The sequence below is a fragment of the Felis catus genome, chromosome B4 (genome assembly GCF_018350175.1).
Source record: "Felis catus isolate Fca126 chromosome B4, F.catus_Fca126_mat1.0, whole genome shotgun sequence".
NCBI lineage: Eukaryota > Metazoa > Chordata > Mammalia > Carnivora > Felidae > Felis > Felis catus.
The window spans coordinates 94047520-94072112 of NC_058374.1; the positions used below are offsets into that span (position 1 = coordinate 94047520).

The window sequence follows — 24593 nt, forward strand, 5'->3', positions numbered from 1 at the left end:
GTGCTTATATTTTTAGTGGAAAAAGAAGGAACAGGATTACAATTCACAGGTTTTAGAACATGTTTGGTAAAATGAGTTAAACGTACTTATCCATAAATGCACATCCTCTCTTATGTCTTAATTCTTTCCATCATACCTTGTGTGTTACAGTAATTATTTTACCTGGCCCAAGCCATTATTATCTCTTACTCGAACTTTTGTAATAGCCTCCTACCTGTGTTCTTGCTTTCACCCCAAATCCCCTATGGCTTATGCTATTACAAAATGTAAATATTGGAAAAAAGTGCCATCAATATTTGCCTTTTCAGATCTTCTAATGGCTCTCTATCACTAAGAGTAAAAGCCAGAATCTTAACTGTGGCCCTATAAGGCACTATATGATCTGTTTCCCCACCACCTGCCTGACCTTATTCCTACCACTGTTCACCTTCCTTATGCTGTTTCAGCAATGTTTGTCTATGCTGTTCCTCAAAAACACTCCTGCTTAGGAGTTTTACACCAGTTGTTTCTTATTTTTGGTTTGTTATATCCCCCAAATATCCACATGGATCTCTTTCTTTCTTTTTTTTTTAATATGTTTGTTTACTTATTTTGAGAAAGAATCCAAAGCAGGCTCCACACTCAGTGCAGAGCCCGACGCAGGACTCAGTCTCAAGACCATGAGATCATGACCTGAACTGAAATCAAGGGTCAGATGCTTAACCAACTGAGCCACCCAGGCACCCCTCTTTCACTTCATTAAGGACTCTCCTGAAAGAATTCCCTTCCCTCATCACCCTATGCAAAATATTAGCTTCTGTTCATATCACTATAGGGTAGGAGCAGATAAAATTGAAATTTTATCCCCAGTTTATTTCCTTTCTTTATTTTTCTTTATTATAGTGTATTTTACTTATTTGTCTTGTCTCCAATTAGATTGTAAGCTCCACAAGAGGAAGGATTTTATTTTGTTCACTCTTGTATCCCTAGCCCTGGATTGTGCCTGGCATGTAGGAGTTGGTGCTCAATACATATTTGTTAAATTAATAAATTCATTAAATTGTAAAAATATTCAATCTGATGATTTTTAGTATATTTACAGTTATCACTAATTCCAGAACATTTCATGACCCTCAGAAGAAATCCCATACCCATTAACAATTTGTCTCTATGAGTTTGCTTATTCCGAATATTTTCTATAAATAGAATAATATAATACGTGGTCCTTTGTGACTTCTTTCACTTAGCATAATGTTTTCAAGATTCAGCCATGTCTCAGCATGTATCAGTACTTAATTCTTTTTATGGCTAAATACTATTCCATTATATGGTTATATCACATTTTTATTCCATCCATCATCTGATGGGCATTGAGGTTGTTTCCACGTTTGCTTTTGTGAATAATGCCCCTGTGAATATTCTTGTACCAGTTTTATATGAACATGTATTCCAATTCTGGTAGGTGTATATATATATATACCAGTAGTGGAATTATTGGATCATATGTTAATTGTGTATATATATTATATATACGTATATATGTATTATATAAGTATGTATGTAAGTATATGTATAAATACACATAAATACATATATCTTTAATTTTTTTAATGTTTTGTTTTTGAGAGAGACAGAACATGAGCAGGGGAGGGGCAGAGAGAGAGAGGGAGACACAGAATCTGAAGCAGGCTCCAAGCTGTCAGCACAGAGCCAGACACGGGGCTTGAACTCACGAACTGTGAGATGGTGACCTGAGCCAAAGTCGACGCTTAACCGACTAAGCCACCCAGGCGCCCCTATGTTAAGTCTATATTTAGCCTTTGAAGGAATTGTCAGATTATTTGTCAAAGTGACCATACCATTTTACATTCCCATCAGTAGTGTATGAAATTTTCATTTTCTCTACATCTTCAAAAGCACTGTTTATCTTATTGATTATAGCCATCCTAGTGGGTATGAAATGGCATCTCATTGTGGTTTTTGATTGACATTACCCTTATGGTCAGTGATGTTGAGCATGTTTGCACAGTGGCATTATTAATAACCAAGAAATGGAAACAACCCAAATGTCCATCAACTAATGAATGGATTTTTTAAATGTGTTGTATCCATATCGTGAAATATTATTCAGCCGTGAAAAGACATTGAGTAATGATACATACTACAACATGCATAAATTTTAAAGCCATTATGTTAAGTGAAAAAAGCTATTCATAAAGGACCACATATTGTATAATTTCATGTATATGAAATGTTCAAAATCGATAAATTCATAGAGATAGAAAGTGAATTAGTGCTTTCCTAAAGTTGGGGGTTGGGAGGAAATGGAGTCACAGCTAATGAGTATGGGCTTTCATTTTGAGATGATGAAAACGCTCTAAAATTGTGGTGATCGTTCTAAAACTCTGAATATACACTTATTGTACACTTTAATTGAGTGAATTGTATGGTAGGTTGTTATTTTGAAAAAGCTAAGGATGAAAGTGTGAACTTGTATAGTTTTACCTTAAAAAAATATTTTCATTTTTCTTAAAGGTAAATTCATACCATTTCCTTTTTAATAACAGTAGCTTTGTTAATCCCTCCTCACTTTCTGTCTTTGCCCCTTTAAACATCTTTTAGGTTTGCCCTTGTTGGTGTTGGATCTGAAGCATCCTCAAAAAAGTTAATGGATCTGTTGCCTAAAAGAGAACTTCATGGTCAGAATCCTGTTGTAACTCCATGCAATAAACAGTTCCTGAGTCAATTTGAAATGCAGTCCAGGAAAAGTAAGCAATCCCTCAGAGGCCTTTATTAAAAGATGTGCATTTTTAGCCAATGTTGCTAGCATTTGTTAGATGTTACACTAGAGAAGTCATTTTAATGTTTAGTTCATTGGAGAATCCATTTAAAAAATTTTTTTTTTTCAACATTTATTTATTTTTGGGACAGAGAGAGACAGAGCATGAACGGGGGAGGGGCAGAGAGAGAGGGAGACACAGAATCGGAAGCAGGCTCCAGGCTCTGAGCCGTCAGCCCAGAGCCCGACGCGGGGCTCGAACTCACGGACCGCGAGATCGTGACCTGGCTGAAGTCGGACGCTTAACCGACTGCGCCACCCAGGCGCCCCTGGAGAATCCATTTTAGAAAGTTTATCCCTTAAATTTGATTTGATTACTGGTTTATGGCTTTGGTCCTATATACTGGAAACTTACTCCCATTTTTCTCTAGATGTCACAGACCCAATATTATACAACAGTGTGCAAGTTCTATAGCTCTGCCAGTCTTGTCCTGTCATTCCCATCCTAGAGAAAGGAAGAAACTACATTCTAATCTTTAGATTGAAGGGAAGTTATGTGGATGTGTGTTATGGTGGGGGAGAAACCACTGATAACCAGAAAATATTCATTGATTTTCTGCTTGGCACCAAGATCTTTCACCACTTGGTAAAGTGAATATAAAAAAGATTGGCCATTAACAACACTTAGAAATGCTCTCACTTAAAGAGATAAGGTGGATAATCGTGTAATTAACAAATTCAAGTGGCTGTTTTTCTTTTAATGTTTTAGCAGTTAAGACTTAACTGAAGAATATGATACGAAATTTAAATAATCTGTGCTTACTGAAATTAAGATTTCTGTTGGAGAATTTTAGTCTTGGCTGCTGCTGAGTATTGGTATTTTGAAAGTAACTCATATTTACCCACTGGAAATACATTTAACTCTGGATATTTTGAGACTTCAAAAGAACTTAAATAGATGTGAATGTTTCCATCCAGTACTTCTCATGTAGTTTGGACAGGCCCAAGACATCTGCAAGTTAGTATATAGCATATGTGAACTTTGAAGTAGAGTTATTTCTAAATAACAGTGGTTACATTTCAGAGGACTATTTTAATAAATGCTATTTATGAGTATTTGGATATTTACAGCTACACAATCAGGACAAATGTCTGGGGAAGGTAAAGCTGGTCCTCCAGGAGGCAGTTCACGTGCAGCATTTCCACAAGGTGGTAGAGGACGGGGCCGTTTTCCAGGGGCTGTTCCCGGTGGGGACAGATTTCCTGGACCAACAGGACCAGGAGGGCCACCCCCACCTTTTCCAGGTAAAATTTTTCTTAAATTACCATGGATAAAATGTGTCTACCTTAATACCTCTTTTCCTTTTCTCTCTTTTTCAAGTAATGCATTATTAATGTGACTTACTCTCCTTGTTATGCTATTTTTGGAATCCAGGAAATTTGATCAAGCATCTTGTTAAAGGAACTCGGCCTTTGTTCCTGGAAACTAGGATTCCATGGCATATGGGGCACAGCATAGAGGAAATACCCATTTTTGGCCTAAAAGGTCTTTATTTTTCTCCAAACTTGCTTGACTTATATATAGAATATTTACATCCGTCTTATTTTCTTACCTCTTAAAAAATCCTTTCAAGACCATTTTTCCTTGTTTCACTTTCTAGCTTGGCATCAGAGTAGAATATAAGGTGGGTGATTTCACTGTAAGAAGTGTGTGTACACTGAAAGATGGAAACTATCTCTAAGCATTGTAATGTTTATTAACGTTTTTTGTTTCAATAATTTTTCTTAAGCATAAATTGAGCTGGCTAAAATTGTAAAGATGTACTTCACTTTCATAGTTGTTAGTGTAGCATTTACCATATGGGTTTCATTTAAAGAGAAAGAATCTTGGTCTATGAGTTGTGTTTTAAAAGTATAATCTTGGCATTAAGGTTAAAATACCTTATTGAAGTGGTTTTTTTCTCTCTCCTTCTCTCTCTTCTATTCTATAGCTGGACAGACTCCACCACGTCCACCCTTAGGTCCTCCAGGCCCACCTGGTCCACCAGGTCCTCCACCTCCTGGTCAGGTTCTGCCTCCTCCTCTAGCTGGGCCTCCTAATCGAGGAGATCGCCCACCACCACCAGTTCTTTTTCCTGGACAACCTTTTGGGCAGCCTCCATTGGGTCCGCTTCCTCCTGGCCCTCCACCTCCAGTTCCGGGCTACGGCCCCCCTCCTGGTCCACCACCTCCACAACAGGGACCACCTCCACCTCCAGGCCCCTTTCCACCTCGCCCACCTGGCCCTCTTGGGCCACCCCTTACACTTGCTCCTCCTCCGCATCTTCCTGGACCACCTCCAGGTGCCCCACCACCAGCTCCACATGTGAACCCGGCTTTCTTTCCTCCACCGACTAACAGCGGCATGCCTACATCAGATAGCCGGGGTCCACCACCAACAGATCCATATGGCCGACCTCCACCGTATGATAGGGGTGACTATGGGCCTCCTGGCAGGTAAGTCAGTATGTATCTATGACAGTAGACTTGGTGTGTTATTTGATCGGTAAAAAATACTCTACGTTTCATCGCCGAGGTTTGTTTTTGTTTTTGTTTTTTAATTATGGGCTTTTCCCCAGATATTTAATTTTCTATATTGTTTGCTCTTCTTAGAAGGGGCAGTATCATATGATGAAAACATACTAAACAGCGTTGGGAATAATCCCCTTCCACCACTTACATAGATGTGTGATTTAGAGCAAGTCACTAATTCATGGAGATTCCTTTCCATTATTTAAGTTAAAAGAGGTTAATAAAGATAATAATAAAGATAATTTAAGTGAGCAAATGGGATCCTCAAGCTACTTTTAAGATTTTAAAGTGAATCTCATTTACCTTTGATGATACTACTCAGAGCACTAAAGTTTCCTTCTTCGTTTTAGGAATTCGATCAATTTGTTGGATAGGTACTATTGATTATCTCGTTGCTGATCAGGAGTCCCGACTATCAAATTACTAACTTTTAATTGAAATGGAAACATTAAATGATACACAACTATATTTGGGTAGACTTGTAAAACACAGTTGTGGAAATTAAAGTAATTAATGGTGATCCTTGGAGAAGAGCTAGGTGAAAACCATTATTTCTTTTTTTTTTTTTTTGAAACCATTATTGAAGTAAATGATCTCTTAGCCCCCTTCCAAAGTACTTTAAAAACTATCCATACTCAAAACATAATTTAGAGAGCTATATTTATAATCTCTAAGAGCCATTTGAATTTGTCCGCTTTAATTACTTCTGAGTTTGTCGTTTGATTTTATATTTTTAAACTATCACTGTTAAACTACTTTGTACTTTATTTTGTCTGAAAATGTCCTGAAGGAATGGATTTGAGAATCTGCCTAATTCCATGCAGTTGCACAGGCACATGGCAATAAATTTGATGTTGTGAACAAAGCACATTAACCATTATCTGTTCATAGAGGTTGCATCTTTATGACTGCCAAAAATGGCTCTGTTTTCTTTAGAAAATAACTACTGGGTTAGTATAACTTCTTCTGTTCACTTTAATTCCAGTTAGTGACTTCATATTAAGTGTTCACCTTTAGAGGACAGGCGTGGGTTAGGTGACTTGGTTTGATTATAAAATTTGAGTTTCGTATCTTTTTCCTAACATAATAGAATTTTGATAGTACTAGGTTTTCAAGAATTGGATGGTGATGGTTATTTATGACTAATTTTTTATTGAAAATTGGAGAAAACTCCTCTTACATGAGGTTTCTTTTTTTAAGAGGGATAGAATGGGCCCAAGTCACAGCATTTAGTTGAAATTATACATGGATTTTGAACAACTTATAATTTGGTCAGGATGTCTATAAAGTTTTGGGAATGAGAGTAATACCTTAAAAGCATGTAAAAAGTTAGATTAGCTGTTTCCTCATTGCATTGGAATGAACTGCTGCTGCTTCTCTCAACTCAGTGTCCTACCTTGTAACTAGTAACTAAGATGGAAGAACGCTTACCTTTTCCTGTACTGTACATGTACAGTTTTTTTTTTTTGAAGTATAGTCGACATGTAGTGTACATGTATAGTTTTCATAGTTGTCCAGCAGCTTTAGAAAGTTTTGGCATTTAATTCACTTTTTTCCAACAAATGTTTACACTTACTATCTTTTATTTGCCAGATACTCTTCTGGGGATTCAGTGGCAAACAAGATGATCTAAGATCTTGTCCCCGCCTGAAGTTCTTTTAATTAATCAGACATTTGTTATCCTTCTATTGTGAGTTGGGCCCTGTGCCTAGAGGATCCAAACAAAAATGTAACCAAATTCCTTGATTGTGTAGGGCTGTAGTTTTTGCTGTCAACATTTAAATGTATGTATATATAAATAAAAGAGCTAATAATGTGTAACTACCTTATAACATTCAAGACCGTTTATTATGTATGTTTTTGTATGACTGAAAAATATTATAGATCTGTAAATACATTATCCCTGATCTCCAGAAAGACAAGGTTTCCAAGCTGCTACTTTATTTCAACTGAAAGGTAGTGTTGTAGAATTTTGCTTAGGCTTGCTCTCTTTGTAAGGTAAATAGCATGCTTCAGTCTGGAAAAGTAACTACTAGCTCTAAGACACTTGTCCCAAGCAACTAGTATGAATTGTTTTATACTGTTACAACTAACTGAAAAATGTGTTGAGTGCAACTTAAGGTTCATTTTTATTTTAAAGGGAAATGGATACTGCAAGAACGCCATTGAGTGAAGCTGAGTTTGAAGAAATCATGAATAGAAATAGGGCAATCTCAAGCAGTGCTATTTCAAGAGCTGTGTCTGATGCCAGTGCTGGTTTGTATATTTCTTCCTGTATTAATATTTCTTATTTATGTTATTAGGAACGACCTAAAACTATGTGCAATCTTGAAGACTGGTAATTTATATTTAGTATTTATGTTCGTATTTCCAAATCATTACCTGTATTTATTTAAAAGAAATTGAGGGAAGTGATATGTCACAGTGCAGTGAATAGACCCATAATTTTAAATTCTTATATATGGATTTAAATTTTAGTCCTGACATGTAATGTGTTGGGGACCTTAAGGCAACTGATTCTCATATTTACAAATTAATAACCTGTGCTTCACATGTCTGTAATAATAAACTGTGCTAATTTTACTCACATAAAAGCTTTTTACAAATGGTGAAGCCCTTAAAAAAGAAATGAAGATGTCTTCTGTAGTTACTTTAGTGTTCTTCTTTTATAAAAGCTTTTATCCCAAATGATTTGGGGGTATTTTGGAAACAAAATTTATTTCATTTCAACCCCTCTCCTTTGCCTCATAGGTGATTATGGGAGTGCTATTGAGACATTGGTAACTGCAATTTCTTTAATTAAACAATCCAAAGTATCTGCTGATGATCGCTGCAAAGTTCTTATTAGCTCTTTGCAAGATTGCCTTCATGGAATTGAATCCAAGTCTTATGGTTCTGGATCAAGGTAAAACTTTCCTGTGTCATGTCTATTTAAAACTATTATGTTACAAATAGAAAAAAATACCGTGTTTGAAACTTTAAAATAGGACTTTGATTTTACTTATTACTGTTCGTATAGCAGCTAGAGTTAGATTGTTTTCTTTTGTTTTGAATATTGAATCAAATGTCAGGTGTTTACTTTTAAAACCCTTCAGAAGGGGCGTTGGGGTGGCTCAGTTGGTCATGTGTCCAACTTTAGCTCAGATCATGATCTCATGGTTCATGGGTTTGAGCCCCAGTTCAGGCTGTCTGCTGACAGCTCGGAGCCTGGAACCTGCTTTGGATTCTGTCTCCCTTTTCTCTCTCCCCTTCCCCAGCTTGTGTTTTGTTTCTCTCTCAAAAATAAATAAACATTAAAAAAAATAAAACCCTTCAAGAAGTTTTGGTTACTCTTAGAATAAGACTGTAAACATTCAGGCACTGTGTGATTCCTGCCTGTCTTCGAAGCCTCATTGTGTACTTTACTCCTTGCTCGCTATTCTGTAGTCACAATGGTCTCCCTTCTCTTTTCCTTGATACATTAGCTCTTTACCACGTCACTGTTCTATACCGTTTTTTTTCAAGTTTATTTATTTATTTAGAGAGAGAGAGAGCATGCATGAGTGGGGGAGGGGCAGCGAGGGGGAGAGAGAATCCCAAGCAGGCCCTGCACTACCAGTGTTGAGCCAGGCTCAGGGTTCAAACCCACGAACTGTGAGATCATGACTTGAGCCAAAAATCAAGAGTTAGACACTTAACCCACTGAGTCACTCAGGCACCCCACACTTTCTATACTTGATATGCCTTCTGCTGGGAGCCCTTTTTCCTCACTCTTCACAAAGCTGACTTCTTATCCTTCATGCCTCAACTCAGTCTAACTTCCAGGAGAGATCTTCTCCAGGTTACTCTGTCATGTTGTTCTTTTTATTTCTTTTATAGTACTTACGGTAATCTATTTTTTATTGCACATTTCTCTTCTCTAGAACACATGTTGGAAAAGGGAAGGGCCTTACCTGTCCTGTTCACTACAGTATTTCTAATGACTAAACAGTGTTTGGTACAAGATGGGTGCTAAATAAATATTTCTTGAACAAGGAAGTTAATGAATGATCTGTTCGTATTTTCTAATTAGGTAATTCCTTTTTTTAGCAGTGCAGCTAACCTTGAAATTTTGCATATATTTGAAAGGTAGATCTTTAATCGTTATGTAATATTCATAGGTCTGTCTTTAGTGTACTCCAGTGTTAGAGTCTTCATTAAGATAAGGGAAGGGAAAAAAAAAAAAGATAAAGGAAGGGAGCTTGTCTTTGTCATGATACCCAACTTCTTAATTACTACCTTCATGACCCAGTGTAAGTAAGGATCTTTGTATCTGAACAAATGTGTCATAGCTAAAGTCCATATCTTACCTAGTCTTCTTTTTAATTTTTTAAGTCCTAAGTAAGAATTGCTTTCTTGATCAAGGAGCTTAGCATCTAATAATGTTTGCTAAGTCTAGCTGTCTGTTACAAAAATACAAAATAGATGGTTCAACTTACAGGCAGTTGGATTTCCTTATTGTGAATTTCAGAACCCGAATTTCAGAACTTAGCAGAATTTCTAAAAGTATTTTAGGAAACATACTTTGATTGAATTACCTCATTTTTATTCTGTTTGTTTTTTTTCGAGGGTAGCTCATAAAACGTTTCTTTTTAATAACAATGTGAATTATTTCCCAGTCTTTTCTAGTGGTCATAAGTACTAAGTTTTGAATTCTGTTTCCCACCATGCCTTCCAGCCGCCTCCACCCCTGAAGCAAACATATGTATTATTAGAAAGTTTCTGGGGCACCTTGGTGGCTCAGTCAGTTAAGTGTTTGACTCTTGATTTCGGCACAGGTCATGATTGCACAGTTTGAGTTCAAGTCCCACATCAGGCTCTGTGCTGACAGTGCGGAGCCTGCTTGGAATTCTCTCTCCCTCTCTCTGCCCCTCCCCACTTGCACTTTCTTTCTCTCTCAAAATAAATAAATAAAAACTTAAAATATTAAAAAAAATTTCTTAGTGGAGTAGCATTAATGGTAAATCATATTTGGGTTAGTTGTAAGTCTAAAATTGATACTACATATAGGTTTAGGTAACCTGTTAATGGGTGGTAATTTTATATACTTATCTCATTGTGTATTGAATAGTTTCATGAATTTTATGCCTAAAAAAACTATCTTCTATGGAGTCTTTAGTTTGAAACAAGTTGTCCTTTGAAGTTGTTTTCGTCCTTTACCTTTCTGTGTTCCTTCAGTAAACACTACATGTCTGATGCAGGCTATTAGATGTAATAGATGATAAGATGTATTGCCCTGGTGTGTCTGGATCCCAACTTGGGGGTGAATATTTTTAAAATTGAAATTTCTGTTTGTGTGTGTGGGGGGGGCGGTTGTTGGTTTGTTTTTGGGAGAGGGAGAGAGAATCTTAAGCAGGCTCCATGCTCAGCACGGAGGCTGACATGGGGCTTGATCCCACTATTGTGAGATCATGACCTAAGCCAAAATCAAGAGTCTGTTGCTTAACCAACTGACCCACCCAGGCGCTCCAAAAATGGGATTTCTCATTCATGCTTACAGGTGAGTCGGTAAGTCATTATTGGAAGTTCAGGATATCCTAAGTCTAAACTAGATTTACAAGGAATTTTTTGCTTTAGGTAGTAAATACTGCTATCCACTTACAGAGAGCATTAATCCAGTAATTTCTTTTAGAAGACGTGAACGATCAAGAGAGAGGGACCATAGTAGATCACGAGAAAAGAGTCGGCGTCATAAATCCCGTAGTAGAGATCGTCATGATGATTATTATAGAGAGAGAAGCAGAGAACGAGAGAGACACCGGGACCGGGACCGAGACCGGGACCGAGAACGTGACCGAGAACGCGAGTATCGTCATCGTTAGAAGGTGGGTATTTCTTGTTCCTGTTATATGTAGCATATGTGTTGTTAACAGTAATTATAACTCCAAGGCTATTGTTTATACAGTATATACCTACATTTTAAATGGTCCAACTACTTGTTCTGAATTTAATCTTCTGGAAACCTCTCAGAGAAATGACAGGTAAGTAATGACAGGTAAAAAAAAAAAAAAAATTTGACCTTTTACCCTTGAATATTGCTGAATTCAAACTTTTAGATTGTTAATGGCCTTGCTTTAGCAAGAAAATAATCAAGAGGACTCATGTCTACTTCTAAAATCTAAAAATGGGAATTGTCATAATTACATACATAGTTTGCATGTAATTTGAAATATAAAATACAAGGAGTTAATCCATACACACACACACACACACACACACACACACACACACACACACACACAAAATGTGCTTGGGCTTTTAAATTGAAAGTTTCTCTCCTTGAACTAACTCTATCCCTAAAACTTTTAAAGAAAACCTAACACTATAATAGTTTATAATACAGAAGGATGATTTCTTAGCATTGAAAGTGCTTTTGTACTTAAAAAAGTATTCCTTAGAAAAGACATTTTTCCTGGCATATAGTTTTTGTTTTAAAATAAAAAAAACCATATCCTTTAATTTGCAAAGAAGATACGAAACTTAATTAAAACGGGTTCAGGGTACTCCATATCTAAGAATTTTAAATTGTATCAAATCATGCATCCCAGGTTAGAATAACCTTGAAATAATTTTCTTTGATGTTTCATTCATAAATCATAATCATTGTGTCTTTTTTTCTGTATTTTAAAACTATTTCTTGTGTACATTTTTCATAAAGTGGGAAGTTGTCTGTTTATACTTCATTTTCACGTGTAATTTTATTTTTATATTTGTGAACAGCATTTATTCATGTGAAAAGTAGGGGCAAGGCACTATAAGGTTTGTGCATGTGACACAGTTTATTCTGTAAACAAAAACTTTTTCTTTATGTGTTGGTGGCATATCCAAATTAAATTAGGTGAAAACAAACCCCTTATAGGTAACTGCACTTTACACAATTATTTTCCATAGTCATGGGAAACACTGAAAATTTACTCATGCAGTTGTTAGTATTTACATTGTTATGGGCAGAATCAAAGACTAAAAGTGTATGTAATTCTGTGACAATAGCATTTTCTTTAATAGATATATTTTAGCAAATGAGATCCTTTTTAAATAATACAATTTATAAAATAAGCATGTAAGTCTTTATGGTATGTAAGCTATTACATTATTTACAGATTAAGGGCTTTTTGAAGTGAAAAGACCAGTTTAAATACTTTTCTAGCATTTTGAGTATGCATCTTGAATATTTATCAAAACATTAATTTTAAAATAGTTTTCCATGTATGGTATTATAGAACTTAATAAAATCTCGAAACATTTCTTTAATAGCCAAAGCATCTTTCACTTTTAAAACTGGGCTTATTGAAATTAATACTGCTTTTGGATGTAAGGATTAAGTGTTGTGTCATGTAAATCTAAACACTAAATTTTAAAAATGTAGTTTTTTTTCCCCCTTGGCCGGAATAGATCTTAATACCATATTATGAAAAAATTCTCAGTCCATCTGTTGCTTAAGGTGAATTATAGCCAATTTATTACTTGAAATGCTTAATTGTACCAACCATTTCACTTATAGTAAGATACAGTGTCTACAAAGAAGTTACGCTTTTACTTAGACTTTGTTAGTTCTCAACAAGCTTCTAATTCCTGAAGGCATGATAAGCAAAGCTTGCATACATCTTTAGTCTTCTCCAAGATTGGATGTGCCCATCAAGGACTTCTGAACCAGATTAGACTCAAAGTTAATTCGTTTCTTCCTGGTTTTAGTTAAACTAGCATAGTCAGCCAAGTAAACTCCTTGAAAAGTCCATTGCTAATTTTAAATACTTTGAATTAACTAACATTACATTCCAGTAGTGGGCACACCTAACTATACCATGGCTTGAGTTTCATTACATTCAGACATTAACTATGAATTCCTAACTTGCAAACTATTGTTGACATTTTTCTTAATCACTGATGTGTACCATACCAGAATTCCCATGTTTTGTTTGTACATTAATCAGAATTGAGTTGTAATATTGTTATGTGCTTTCATCCAAGCAAAAATTTACATAAGCATTTCTAGAGCAAAAAATTCTGTTATCCTGGATTACTGTACCTTTGCAATACCAAACAGTATTTATTGCGGATATAGTTGTGAATCAGAGGGGTGGGGTCTAGGATTCAATATATTCAAGTGAAAAACTTTTAAACAAACAAACCTGCACATTTAATTATTACCATAATAGGGTCTGTTGACCTTTTTAGAAGTTTTAAAATATGAGTCCTTTTGAGCTTTCATGTAAATCTTAAACGGACTAAATGGAATACAAGTAACTTGGAAGCTAACGTGAATGTCAGTAAGCAAGCGTGTATATAAATAAAACAGTAATGTAATTTATTATTAAATTGATGAATGGCTATAAAAGGGCAAGTTCTTAATTTAACTGGAAACTTAATGATGTTGGTAAGCTGTTATTGTCTGTCCCATCTTAATTTTTTTTTGTGTTTGAATTGTTGGTAATGTTAATTGCATTCTCTCATTTAAAATATGTATTAATTTTTCTGAAAGCATTCAGTATCTAAGTTCAAGTAGGTGATATTTTAATGGGAATATCAGTATTGTAAATTTTCAGTATGTAAATACACTGTATTTCATATTCTGTAATTGCTGCCTCTATTCTCAGACCACTCTGAGCAAAACACAAGTAGTTCAGTGTTTTAAGATTGTACACTTCTTATAGAAATAATTTTACTTTCATGGTTGAGTTATTTTCTTTTAGACTGCATTCCTCTTATTACTTGTTTGGAAAAATGCCACACAGCAAATTTCTGTTGATTCAGTTTTTCTTTGTGTACAAAGAGTGATGAATCCAGATTATTTTTTAAAATACTCTTTATTCATGCATTTCCTCCCATGAGGTTTTACATATTTTCAAATCAATATCCATTTCTTTGATAAAAATTTTAAGCATCTTGTATGAGATATGAATTAAATAACCACATTTTTGGTAAGATTGCTTTTTTTCCCATATATATTATGTTTTAAGTTTGTGTTGTTATTGCACAAGATTTAGGGTGCTTCGCAGTCTTTAATTGATAGTTTCTCATTAATTGGGGGGGGGGGAGCCAAAAGATAAAAAGTGTTTTCTTACATGCTAAGATGTTTCATGTCTTTAAGATGTAGTGTTACTTAGAGGCTAATGTGAAAATTAAGTTATCTTTAATTATCTAATGAATGATACTGGTGGAAATGATATTTAAAAATTATTTCTGCAACTCTTAAGTCATCTGAGATCTGCCTCATATTGTCCAGCCTTGTGTTTGTGTTTTCCCATATATCCTAACTGCTCTGCTTCATCTGGATATGCTAGTTCTCTCTTCTTTTGCTCTGAGTTTCCTTGCTTTTAGTATTTGCAGTATCTTACTACATGGCTATCTTAATTGAAGTGACAGAGGGTAGGAAGTAATCCCTTGAATGGATGTGTAGTGTGGTTTTTGCTCATTGTGGTTTAAGAATAGGTTTTGTTTACAAATGATTAATGTTCCCTGTTAAAAGAAAATTCAATGCCAATGTGAGTCACCTTGCTCTCACCTTCATCTCAATGTGAAATATACTACCATTGTTGTAGTTTGTAAACTAGATCATTTTGAATAAGTGATGTTTTGAATGAATATTTAGTTAGCATTGTTTAAAGAAAACCTAATAACCAAAAAGGGGGACGTGTGCCATATATGGTATCTAAATTTACTAATTTGCCTTCTGTGGTAGCTTGTTTTAATCCTCAGAAGAAATTCTAAATCACATAAACAGCTTAATTTGAAAAAATTTGTTTGTGAAATTTGGGGGGCAAAGATGAGTTTTCTTTGTGGCGAAGTTTATTTCCATAGTGAACTGCCTAGAGCAACAATCCTGTATGTTTTATATATAGTGTAATGAAAGACTTTAGTTAAAATGAGGTAAGTACTATGTCCACAGGTAGAAAGAAGGAAACACCAAATGTTGTGGTAGTAAGGGAGTTTTTGTAAATATCTCCAATAAGCAGAATTTTATATAATATGTTTTAGTCAGCACAAGAAGAATTTTATATTTAGATACTTCATATTTCTTTTGCCCACTCCTTCCCTATTCCTCGCATTAAGGAGAAGTTTTCAGAAGAGAAAAGTGAATTTTATTTCACTGAGTTAATAGAATCACATCTCTAAAATTGTAGTAGAATTCTATTCAGTTAATTCTTTTAATTCAATATTAATGTGAAAATCTATGAAAGATCTGTGTCAAGTATGTATTTTAATCTTACTAGAAAGGTGAATTTGCCACAAGTTTAGGAATACTGATGCTAACAAATTTTCTTAGATAAGTTTCTAACAGAAATGCTCATAATTTGAGTTGTTAGTATTGGCTTTATCTTACATTATCTCGTTATACAGGTGCTTCTCTGAATTGAGATTTTACTTAGCGCTTAACTTTATATACTTCATTAAAGAGCTGTAGATTCCATTTGTCTTAATTTCTTATCAACTGTTTACATAGATCTTCCTTTTATAACTGATAGCTAAAACTAGTAATTGTGTGGCTTTGATATTAACATATCTGACTAAATGGTATTCTGAAAACATGAGCATTGAATGTATTTGTCACTCTTTTTTGATATCTTTGTTCATGTAGATGTCCTAGAAATTTGAGAGTATAATATGGGATTGGATTATTGGAAATGGGTTGTATTGCCTTCAAATTTGCTTCCGTTTGAGTTTGTAAAATTTGTATTTCCAAATGGATAAATGTAAAGTGTTTAGAAATAGAAATAAAAACTGTCAGACTATCCCCCAGATTTTATGTCTGTATGGTGAAAATGAGAGACTTATTAATAGTAAAGGTCTACCTATGAAGTATAATCAAGCAAAAGATGAGTGCATTTGTCCTGCATAAAGATGTGTGTTACGATTTCACGAACAGGGTTCTCAACATAAAATGTAGTAAAATTCTCCTTTGGAGTGATTAATAAGATAAAGTTGCAGTGTATGCCATATGTTTTTTGGAAGGATTGGGTATTTTTGTTTTGCTCACTGTGACTTTAAATAATTTTCCCCTCTTAATGACCAGATCTCTCTTCTATATCTCTCACATCACAACAAAAAGGTTAGGGAGATAACATACTTTGGTAGTAAGATTTATGAATTTCAGAGTAGTGCATCTTTTCAGGTTAGAACATATTTCTTATCTTTTCTTTAATACTTTAATACCAGGGTTTTTTTTATGCATTGCAAGGAATAAAAATAAAACCTATAAAAGCTGCCTTTCTAGATTTTTTTTTCATGAAATAATTCTACCTAAAGTTTCATCAACATAAAATAAAGGTATAATAAAAGGTAACATTAGCAATGGTTTAAGTATCTCGTTGAAAAATACAGGCAAATAGAAATTATTTAAAAGAAAAAGTCCAGAATTATAACATCTAGTGGTTGTTTTTTTCTTTTGCAGTTGTAAAATTTAGGTTTTCACTCCTAGGCAATGTGAATGCATATGTATATTGATGCTCTTAAGATGGTTACAGCCTAGTTGGGGAGGAAAGGACATAAAATAAAACATTTATAGTTGTGACAGTATTAATTACTCTTAATTATAGAGCAGAAAGTATTTTCCAATTACTTTTATGGCAAGAATATCACTAAATATTGTGCCCTTTTACCTTTTACTACATCATCTTGCTGAAATGCTCTCTTGGAATTTATATTTTAAATACCTCGTGTTTCAGTGATCACTTACATGCAAGTTAATTGAATGCTGCTTTTGTGAACCTCTACCTGAAGTTTGCTATTTATGTATTCTTGAAATTTCAGTTTATCAAATTTATTGTTTTTTTTTCTTTATGTGAGTTTTCAATGAAATTTATCATTGTAGATTCTTATTTAGTGTGTTTTGGGTTAGCTTATCTAAATACGTTAGGTAACTTTAGAGTGAAAGTAAAGTTAATGTTTTAAATTTGTATCACGTCTGAAGATTTGTACGTGGATGTCATATTTATTTAAATGTGCATATTGAGCTATATATTTATAAATTTTATCTATAAATTTTGTAACATGGAACAGTTTGATTTATAATTTGCAGAAGTTCCTGTATGCTGTCAAATAAATACAACTAATTTGTAAAATAATTTATTGCATTTTATATTCAGTTCACATTTAATTGTTAATGAGTTATATAGAATTGATATGTGGGTGAATGAAAAATATTTACATTAAAATCATTCGAGCATTTCCATTTATTTTTGTAGTATGCATACTTTAGAAAATGACTTATAAATGTTTCCATCATCACAGAAACAGCAGCTGCTATATTTTCCTTTCTGTTTCAGTCATTAAATTAATAAGGCAGTAATAACTAAGAAGAATGAAATGAGAATGTGTCCGTTTTAATCATCACATAAATTGGGAGCATTTCTCCACCATGAAGGCAGCTACTGTTTCAGTTAACTTTTATTGTGTTAGAATACGTAACAGTGAAGTAGATGCACGACTTGTGTATGTATAGTTAAGCCAGCGTTTTTCTGTGTATTATGGGGAATAGCAAAATCTACATCACAAATTTTGACACATTACAGCTGAAGGAAGAGGAACACCTTCCAAGACAAAACAGTCTTCATGGGGGAAAAATGACGCTTGTCCAGCAGTTTGCTTCTTGTGATTGAACTGAACCTGTAAGGATTCATGGATAAAATGAACAGGAATAGATCTGAATAAAGCAAATCTGCATAAATGGTAACCAGTAGCTCTACTTTTATTTTTTATGTTGCTTAACTGTTTTATTTGAAGGAAACCTGTGTGATTTAAAAAAAAGTTATAGCTTTTGCAACTTTATTACTGGTTATATACATTTGGCCATTCTAATGTGCAAGCAATTGGAAAAAACGTCAAGTAAATGCTTGTTTTTATAGTAGTTTGTTCTTGTTAAAAATGTTCATATGATAATGTCTGTAAACAGCACCACTTTGATTACAATAGATGTAGTGTTGTAATAAACTGTTCAATGGGGCTGATGTGTAAAGCTGTTCAAGTTATTTGATGTTTACACCTCAGGGAAAGTCTTGTGTTCAGCAATATCTAAAGATAATGTTACTATGACATTTATACTGTCCTTTAAAAAAGCATTGCAATAGCGGTTTTGGATATGCACCAATCTAATCTTGCGTTCAGTGAATTAAACATACTAATTAAGTGTCTCTTGCCCTTGATTTTGATATTAGAATAGGTGAATTACATGGATATTTAATATTTCTATATTCTGCTTTTCTAGCTGTTTTTACCTAGTTAGCTTGTGATTTTGCTGAATGGTATGTAAACTTGTAAAGTTTCACAGACATAGCAATCCAGTCGATGTGTTAGGGGTCAAAAAAATTTTTGTGGTTTTAACATTTTAGTAAAAACCCATACATGATTTGCTACAGTAATGCAGCTTAATTACAACACAGATGTACTGAAACGCTTAATTGTAAACTGCTAGCATTGGAGAAATATTTTGACAATTCTGATTTGATGCGGCAGTTATTTGCTGTTTTATATTAATAGTGCTTATGGTTTATTTTTGAAGCCATGAGCAATGTAAATACAGCCGTGCAGCAGACAAATGTGAGTAAGGAGAGCATTTAGTTTTATTTTCTGGTTACTATAGATTTTGGAAGGACGTGATGCTTACTGATCTCGAGTTGTATTCTCCTGTATGTGTAATGGGTGATTATAGGTGTACCCTGTCACCACAGTTTAAGGAGTCTTGTGTGTGTTCATGCAGCCTTTTGATTCATGCTAGAGTTACTTAATCAAAGATTTTTTCAAATCTGCCTTGCATATAGGCCCACATTAAAAGCACTTGGCTAGCATGTCTTCTTAATTGCAAAATTAGCATAGGCAGAGTGTCAACTTGATGAGACACTTGTATAGGAAGGTCATTCCGAATCATTACTTCAGAAATTTGAGTTGGATTCCTAAGCAAGTTAATTTGTTTTTAATGTTTTTAAAATCTGATTATCTGAGAGATCTGGTAATACACATTGGGTATTTAAAAAGATAGCCAAATTTCAGGACAGGTGCTTAAAGTATTTAGGTACCCTAGATATGATGTCATGTGCAACTTGTAGAAGCCCTCCAGAGATCTGCACTGCAGTTCTTCACGTTCATTTTGTCCGCTATCACACTAGTTCTCACAAAATTACCCATATTATTGCTAGTTTTATTTTAAAACATTTTGTGATTGGAGTATTTGTGCATGAGATCACTGGCATTCATCAGAACTGTTTGCTCTCAGATTCTTCAAGTGTTCTATCTTGTTGAAAATGCAGTTGCCTTTTTAACATTATTTGAGAGTTGTATCAAAATCAGTTTTCTTGTTTTGTGCATAGGTGTTGTTTTGTCATTCCTTAGCTTTATTATATTTTAATTACAATGCCCTAATGTGAAGAAGTGTGGACATAAGTATATTACAAGGGAAATTAGTTAATAGTAAGCTTAAAAGGTAAGTAAATGTCCATGAGAATAAGATATTCTCTGAGTTTTTAAATGGAATTATAAAAATCTAACCGCTTGAACTTGAGATGAAACTGGAAATTTTGTACTAATTAAATCCTTCATTTACCTTTTCATTTTTTATCAGTGGAACCCTTTAATTGCTCATTCTGTTTCACTCTTCTCCCTACGTGGCTGATCTCATTACGTGACTTTTGTTGCAGACAATGTGAGTGTACTAGAATTGTTTGCTGCTAGTCCCATTGTTTTTAAATGATGTCAGAAGGAAACAACTTTGGTTTGGCCCATTAATTTTTAGTCTTTTTCTACCTGGTAACACATGAATGTATAGCAGTAAAGGTGAAAATTGCAAGCCTTGTTTTATTCTTCATATCCCTTCTGTTGTCTGGGCTAATGTTATCCAAAAACTCTTTTTTTTTTTTTTTTTTTTTTTTTTTTAACATGTAAAAACAATCCAAAGAGATAAATCATTACATACATCACCAAAAAAAAAAAAAAAAAAAGACAGAGAGAAAGAGAGTTTCAGAGACCTTTTCATTTCTTAATAATAATTGTAGTGAATATGAAAACAAACTTGAGTTTAACTTTGAACCATAGGCATTTATTAGTGCTATGCAGTGACATTCCTTTCAGCCAGTAAAGTTACGAATGACTCATGCGGCACCTCCATGGTATTGCTCCTGAAGCAACACTCAATCGAATGTGCTGCTTTTAGTTAAAGGACATACATTTTGGAAAGGATATTCCATTGTAAATTTGGAAGTGTTTATTTGTCAGTTTTCATAACCAAGATTTGGAGTAAGTTGCAGTGGCTGTTGATCATAGTTTAGCCCATTTAATGGCCCCTTTCCGTAGAATATTCTTAAGCAGTTAACTACAATTTGAAGTTCACAGATAACTTATGGATTGTAGCTTAAGGTATTATTTTCATTTAATTCTCCTGTGGAGAATATTGCTTTGTTTTTTACTAGTTTAAGGTCAGTTCTTAAAACAAACACAGGATTTTAATGAATGTTGTATAACATTTTATAGTGGAAGGGGGAAATTGTTGGAAGGGTAAAGACGTCTCTTTCCCTCATGTATTTAAATGTGCCAATAACCTAAATACATACTGTTTTATACAATGAAATGCTACTTACTATGAAACTTTCTGTTGGAGTGCTCTCAACATTTTGGTTTTCATACCTGAATGGTCATTGCATTTTTCTGTATTTTATAAGGTGACTCCAATTTTGTGTTTTAAGCTTCAGCCTGTTATTTTAAGAGGAAGTTTATGTTTTGATTCTTTACTGAGAATACGGTATTGAGAGTCTTACTGTTTTACAGATAACTGCCTTTTAAATTTTATTCATTAAGTTCATTTGCATCCCATAGCTGTCTGTAAATGTTTCCTGCAGTTGTATGTACTCAAATGCACGCTTATCCATTGTACATATTAGACATTTTTTGTGCTAAAGTATATTAAGTGGGATTTTTGTAGCAAAGCATTCTATTTTTCTGTTCTTACTCTGTGTGTGTGTTGTTTTTTTTACATTAACCTTCAGTTTAAACACTGGAGTATTTATTTCATTTTTTAGCAACTTGACTCTTAGAAGCCTTAGACTAATTTTTAATAAATATTCAACCAAAAATTATAAATTTAAGATGTGGCCTTACATATAGCATTCCTTGTGTTTGTAATGTGAGATTTTTGATTAGAGAAATCAAAAGATTCTGGATTAAAGTTTCATTGTAAGTTGAAATAGAAAATGTGTTAAAATGTCTAGGCTTCTGGGAGGAAGTTCTTTTACTCTTCTTTCTTGGCATTAGAAAGAAGCAATATGGATTTTTATGAATATTCAGGCAATTGTATCCAGTTTCGATTGATTTAGGTTTGTCTTAACCGATGTTCTTTAAAATTTCAGGTTGTTGGCATTCACTCTGAGTATGCAGCTATTGTGGTTTTTGTATGGGACATACAAACACTTGGTTAGGTATAGACAGATTTTAATGTTTTAAAGACTTCTTGCTATATTAACATATTGTAATAGGAGTCTTTTAAAATATTAGATAGAATTTAACTGAAGTCACACAAATCTTGAAATGGTATTAGCAGATAGTAAATACTACAGAAAGTTTTTCATGTGGGAGCATCCTAAAACTCTGCCATGGGTGTAAATGTTTGCATTAATTTCATAATTGGACAGACCCTGCATTTAGTAAAAACATTTCGTTTTGAAGATGTGGTTTTTTTTTTCTTTGTCACACTGTTACTGCATAACACTTCTCAGCATTCTGTAAGTTATATTATTTTAAAATACAATGGTGAATTCATGTTTATTTTTTTACTTTGAAAATTGTAGTACTCAGGTGGTATTTAATGGGAAAGGATCCTTGGGGTAAATCATAATGTATTCTAAGGAATGCATCTATAACATTGATGACTTTAGCCTTAAAAAAAGGTCTATTCTTACTCTTCTTCCTCTTCATCCCATGGTATATTAGCAAAGTAGTTTACAGCCTTGTACAGCCTTATATAGTTGTTTTACAATTTTTAATGGAAAGCCCTTAACAAAAAAATTGTATCATATTCCCAGTATCCATGAATTAACTGAAATCACGGTTTGTAAATAATTTGTCTAATACCAGAAGGCCAAAGAAAGTCTTAAAATTTTAGCTATTGACTCTGGTGACTTCACAATAAGATTTCTGTGCAAAAGGTAAGGTGATATTTGATCAAATAGACATCTTTTTGGTGTCCATGAGAACTAGACTTCCATATTAGCTTCTATTAAAAAGCTCATTCCATTTTATTAAAATGTTTGTAATTGCAATTTTGTGTTTAATGTTTATTTTCTGTCTTTTCTTTCTTTAGCATTTAGGTGACTGTTCAGCAGTTTGCTATATGGCCATTGTTGGCCTTAAACTGCACTAGTAACAAGCATGGTATTTATCTTGTATTAAAAATAAAACACGGTTTTGATAATACTTTACAGTTTGTCCTTTTGTTTGATTCATAATTTAACCATTGTGTCTGGTTTGAATAATTCATATTTTTTGGCAATACACAGTATGACAGAAGTTGGACTCTCATGTGTATTTTGTCTTTAAGCCAGCCTCCTAGTTGGTTATTTTCTTCTGTATTGGCATTTTGATGGTCTCTAAAGCAGATGATTAGGATTAGGAACCTAAAATTAGGATTTAGAAACCTAAAACAGTTCTAGGCTGTTTTATTCTCAAACCTAAGATTCAGATAACGTTTGTCTAGTTTTAGGGGATTATTGACCTTCCTAGACTCAAGTCAAGTAAAAATGTTTCTAGATCACAGCAAAAATATTTTACCAGCTAGCTTGGAGACAATATAGAGTACTTTTAAACAGTAACAAATTGTGATTTCAGTAAGGATTTGTATGCCAGGTATTAGGCCCCAGGTTAGAAAACCTGCATGCGTCAAAGTATGTTGGAGGTAGTAAGTCTATAAACAGCCCTAGCCATATGAGGAAATAAGTTACCATTACCAGGATCCATTTCCATGCCCCCGTTAAAACTGTTTCGGGTTTTGTTAGTTTCCCTATTACTCGGTTACATGTTTACATTTTGAAGAAGATTGCATGCATTGATCATCCTTTCATTCAGTTGAGACTCTTGCAGAGAGTATTTGACTGAAAGAAAGATTGTTAGGAACATTTTTTAACCCAGTGCCACATACGACTCAATAGCAGTCAGCCAAGCCTTCATTTAGTGAAAGGTGGACTTGTGGCCTTTTTTTTTTTTTTTTAAAGAACGAGCAGGGGAGGGTAGGGGAGAGTATTTAAGTGGGCTCTACACTAAGCGTGGAACCTGACATGGGGTTTGATCAACCACGACTGTGAGATCATGACCTGAACCAAAACTAAGAGTCAGACATTCAACCGATTGACCCACCCAGGCGCCCCAGATGGACCTTTTCTTTTAAAGGATTTGTAGACAGAATTTTCCCGATCTAGTTTTATTACCTAACCATTACCATGAAACAAGAAATGTTAGAAATGGTTTCCAGTGCTTCTTGTTTCCATCTTGTCTCCCTTTTATATTTCACTAACAGAGCGGTTGGATTTTTATATCAGTTTCCATCAACTGCTGTTGTCAGTGCCAGATAAGGGATATATACATTCTATATCTTACCTTTCAAAAATCTATATTTAGCTTTATACGAAAACTTTAGAAAGTAGGGTTTAGTTCCTTAATGTTAACACCAAGACCTGAAGAACGAATAAGACTTGGTGAAGGGGGAAAGGAGATCCCTTCTGGTCCAAGAGGTTTGCACAAAAGGGCTTTTGGCAGGAGGGAGCAGATTAGTAGGAATTGGAAGAATGCCAGATTGGTGCAAGTGGGAAGTGAGAATCATTAGCTTGTGTATGGGTTTCAGGAAAAAGGCAAGAGCCAAGACGATGGGGCTTGTAAATCACAGTAAAGATTGCCCTCCCCCCCCCCCCCCCCCCCCCCCCCCCCCGGTTGAGCATCCAACATTGGTTCAGGTCATGATCTCGCTGTTTGTGGGTTTGAGCCCTGCATCAGGCTCTGTGCTGACAGCTAGGAGCCTGGAGCCTGCTTCATGTTCTGTGTCTCTCCCTCTCTCTGCCCCTCCCCCACTCACACTCAGTCTCTCTCTCTCAAAAATAAACATTAAAAAATTTAAAAAAAGAAAAGATTGCCCCCCCCCCAATGATGTGGAATCGTTGAAGTTTGAAGTGTCCCGTCACTAGCATTTCAAAACTTTTTGGCTATAAAATTAAATCAGTAAAAGAATAGATCAGGTAAACCAGTGAAGCCATTACAGCAATCTTCAACTACAGGGAGATAG

At 34.5% G+C, this 24593-nt stretch overlaps 1 protein-coding gene across 4 annotated transcripts in view; it reads left to right on the top strand.

Moving 5' to 3' along the window:
* CPSF6 (cleavage and polyadenylation specific factor 6) overlaps positions 1 to 22738 on the top strand; it is a 33814-nt gene extending 11076 nt beyond the window's left edge. Inside the window, exons 4-11 of one of the 4 annotated variants that reach the window (XM_023257220.2) lie at positions 2602 to 2747; positions 3890 to 4063; positions 4194 to 4304; positions 4750 to 5254; positions 7470 to 7585; positions 8081 to 8234; positions 10980 to 11172; positions 17857 to 22738. In XM_023257220.2, coding sequence (XP_023112988.1) covers positions 2602 to 2747; positions 3890 to 4063; positions 4194 to 4304; positions 4750 to 5254; positions 7470 to 7585; positions 8081 to 8234; positions 10980 to 11169 — 1396 coding nt within the window. In that variant the 3' untranslated portion in view covers positions 11170 to 11172; positions 17857 to 22738. The remainder of the gene's footprint in view (positions 1 to 2601; positions 2748 to 3889; positions 4064 to 4193; positions 4305 to 4749; positions 5255 to 7469; positions 7586 to 8080; positions 8235 to 10979; positions 11173 to 17856) is intronic. The other 3 variants (XM_023257221.2, XM_023257222.2, XM_023257223.2) reach the window with 3 other exon arrangements.
* The last annotated feature ends 1855 nt before the right edge of the window (positions 22739 to 24593 follow it).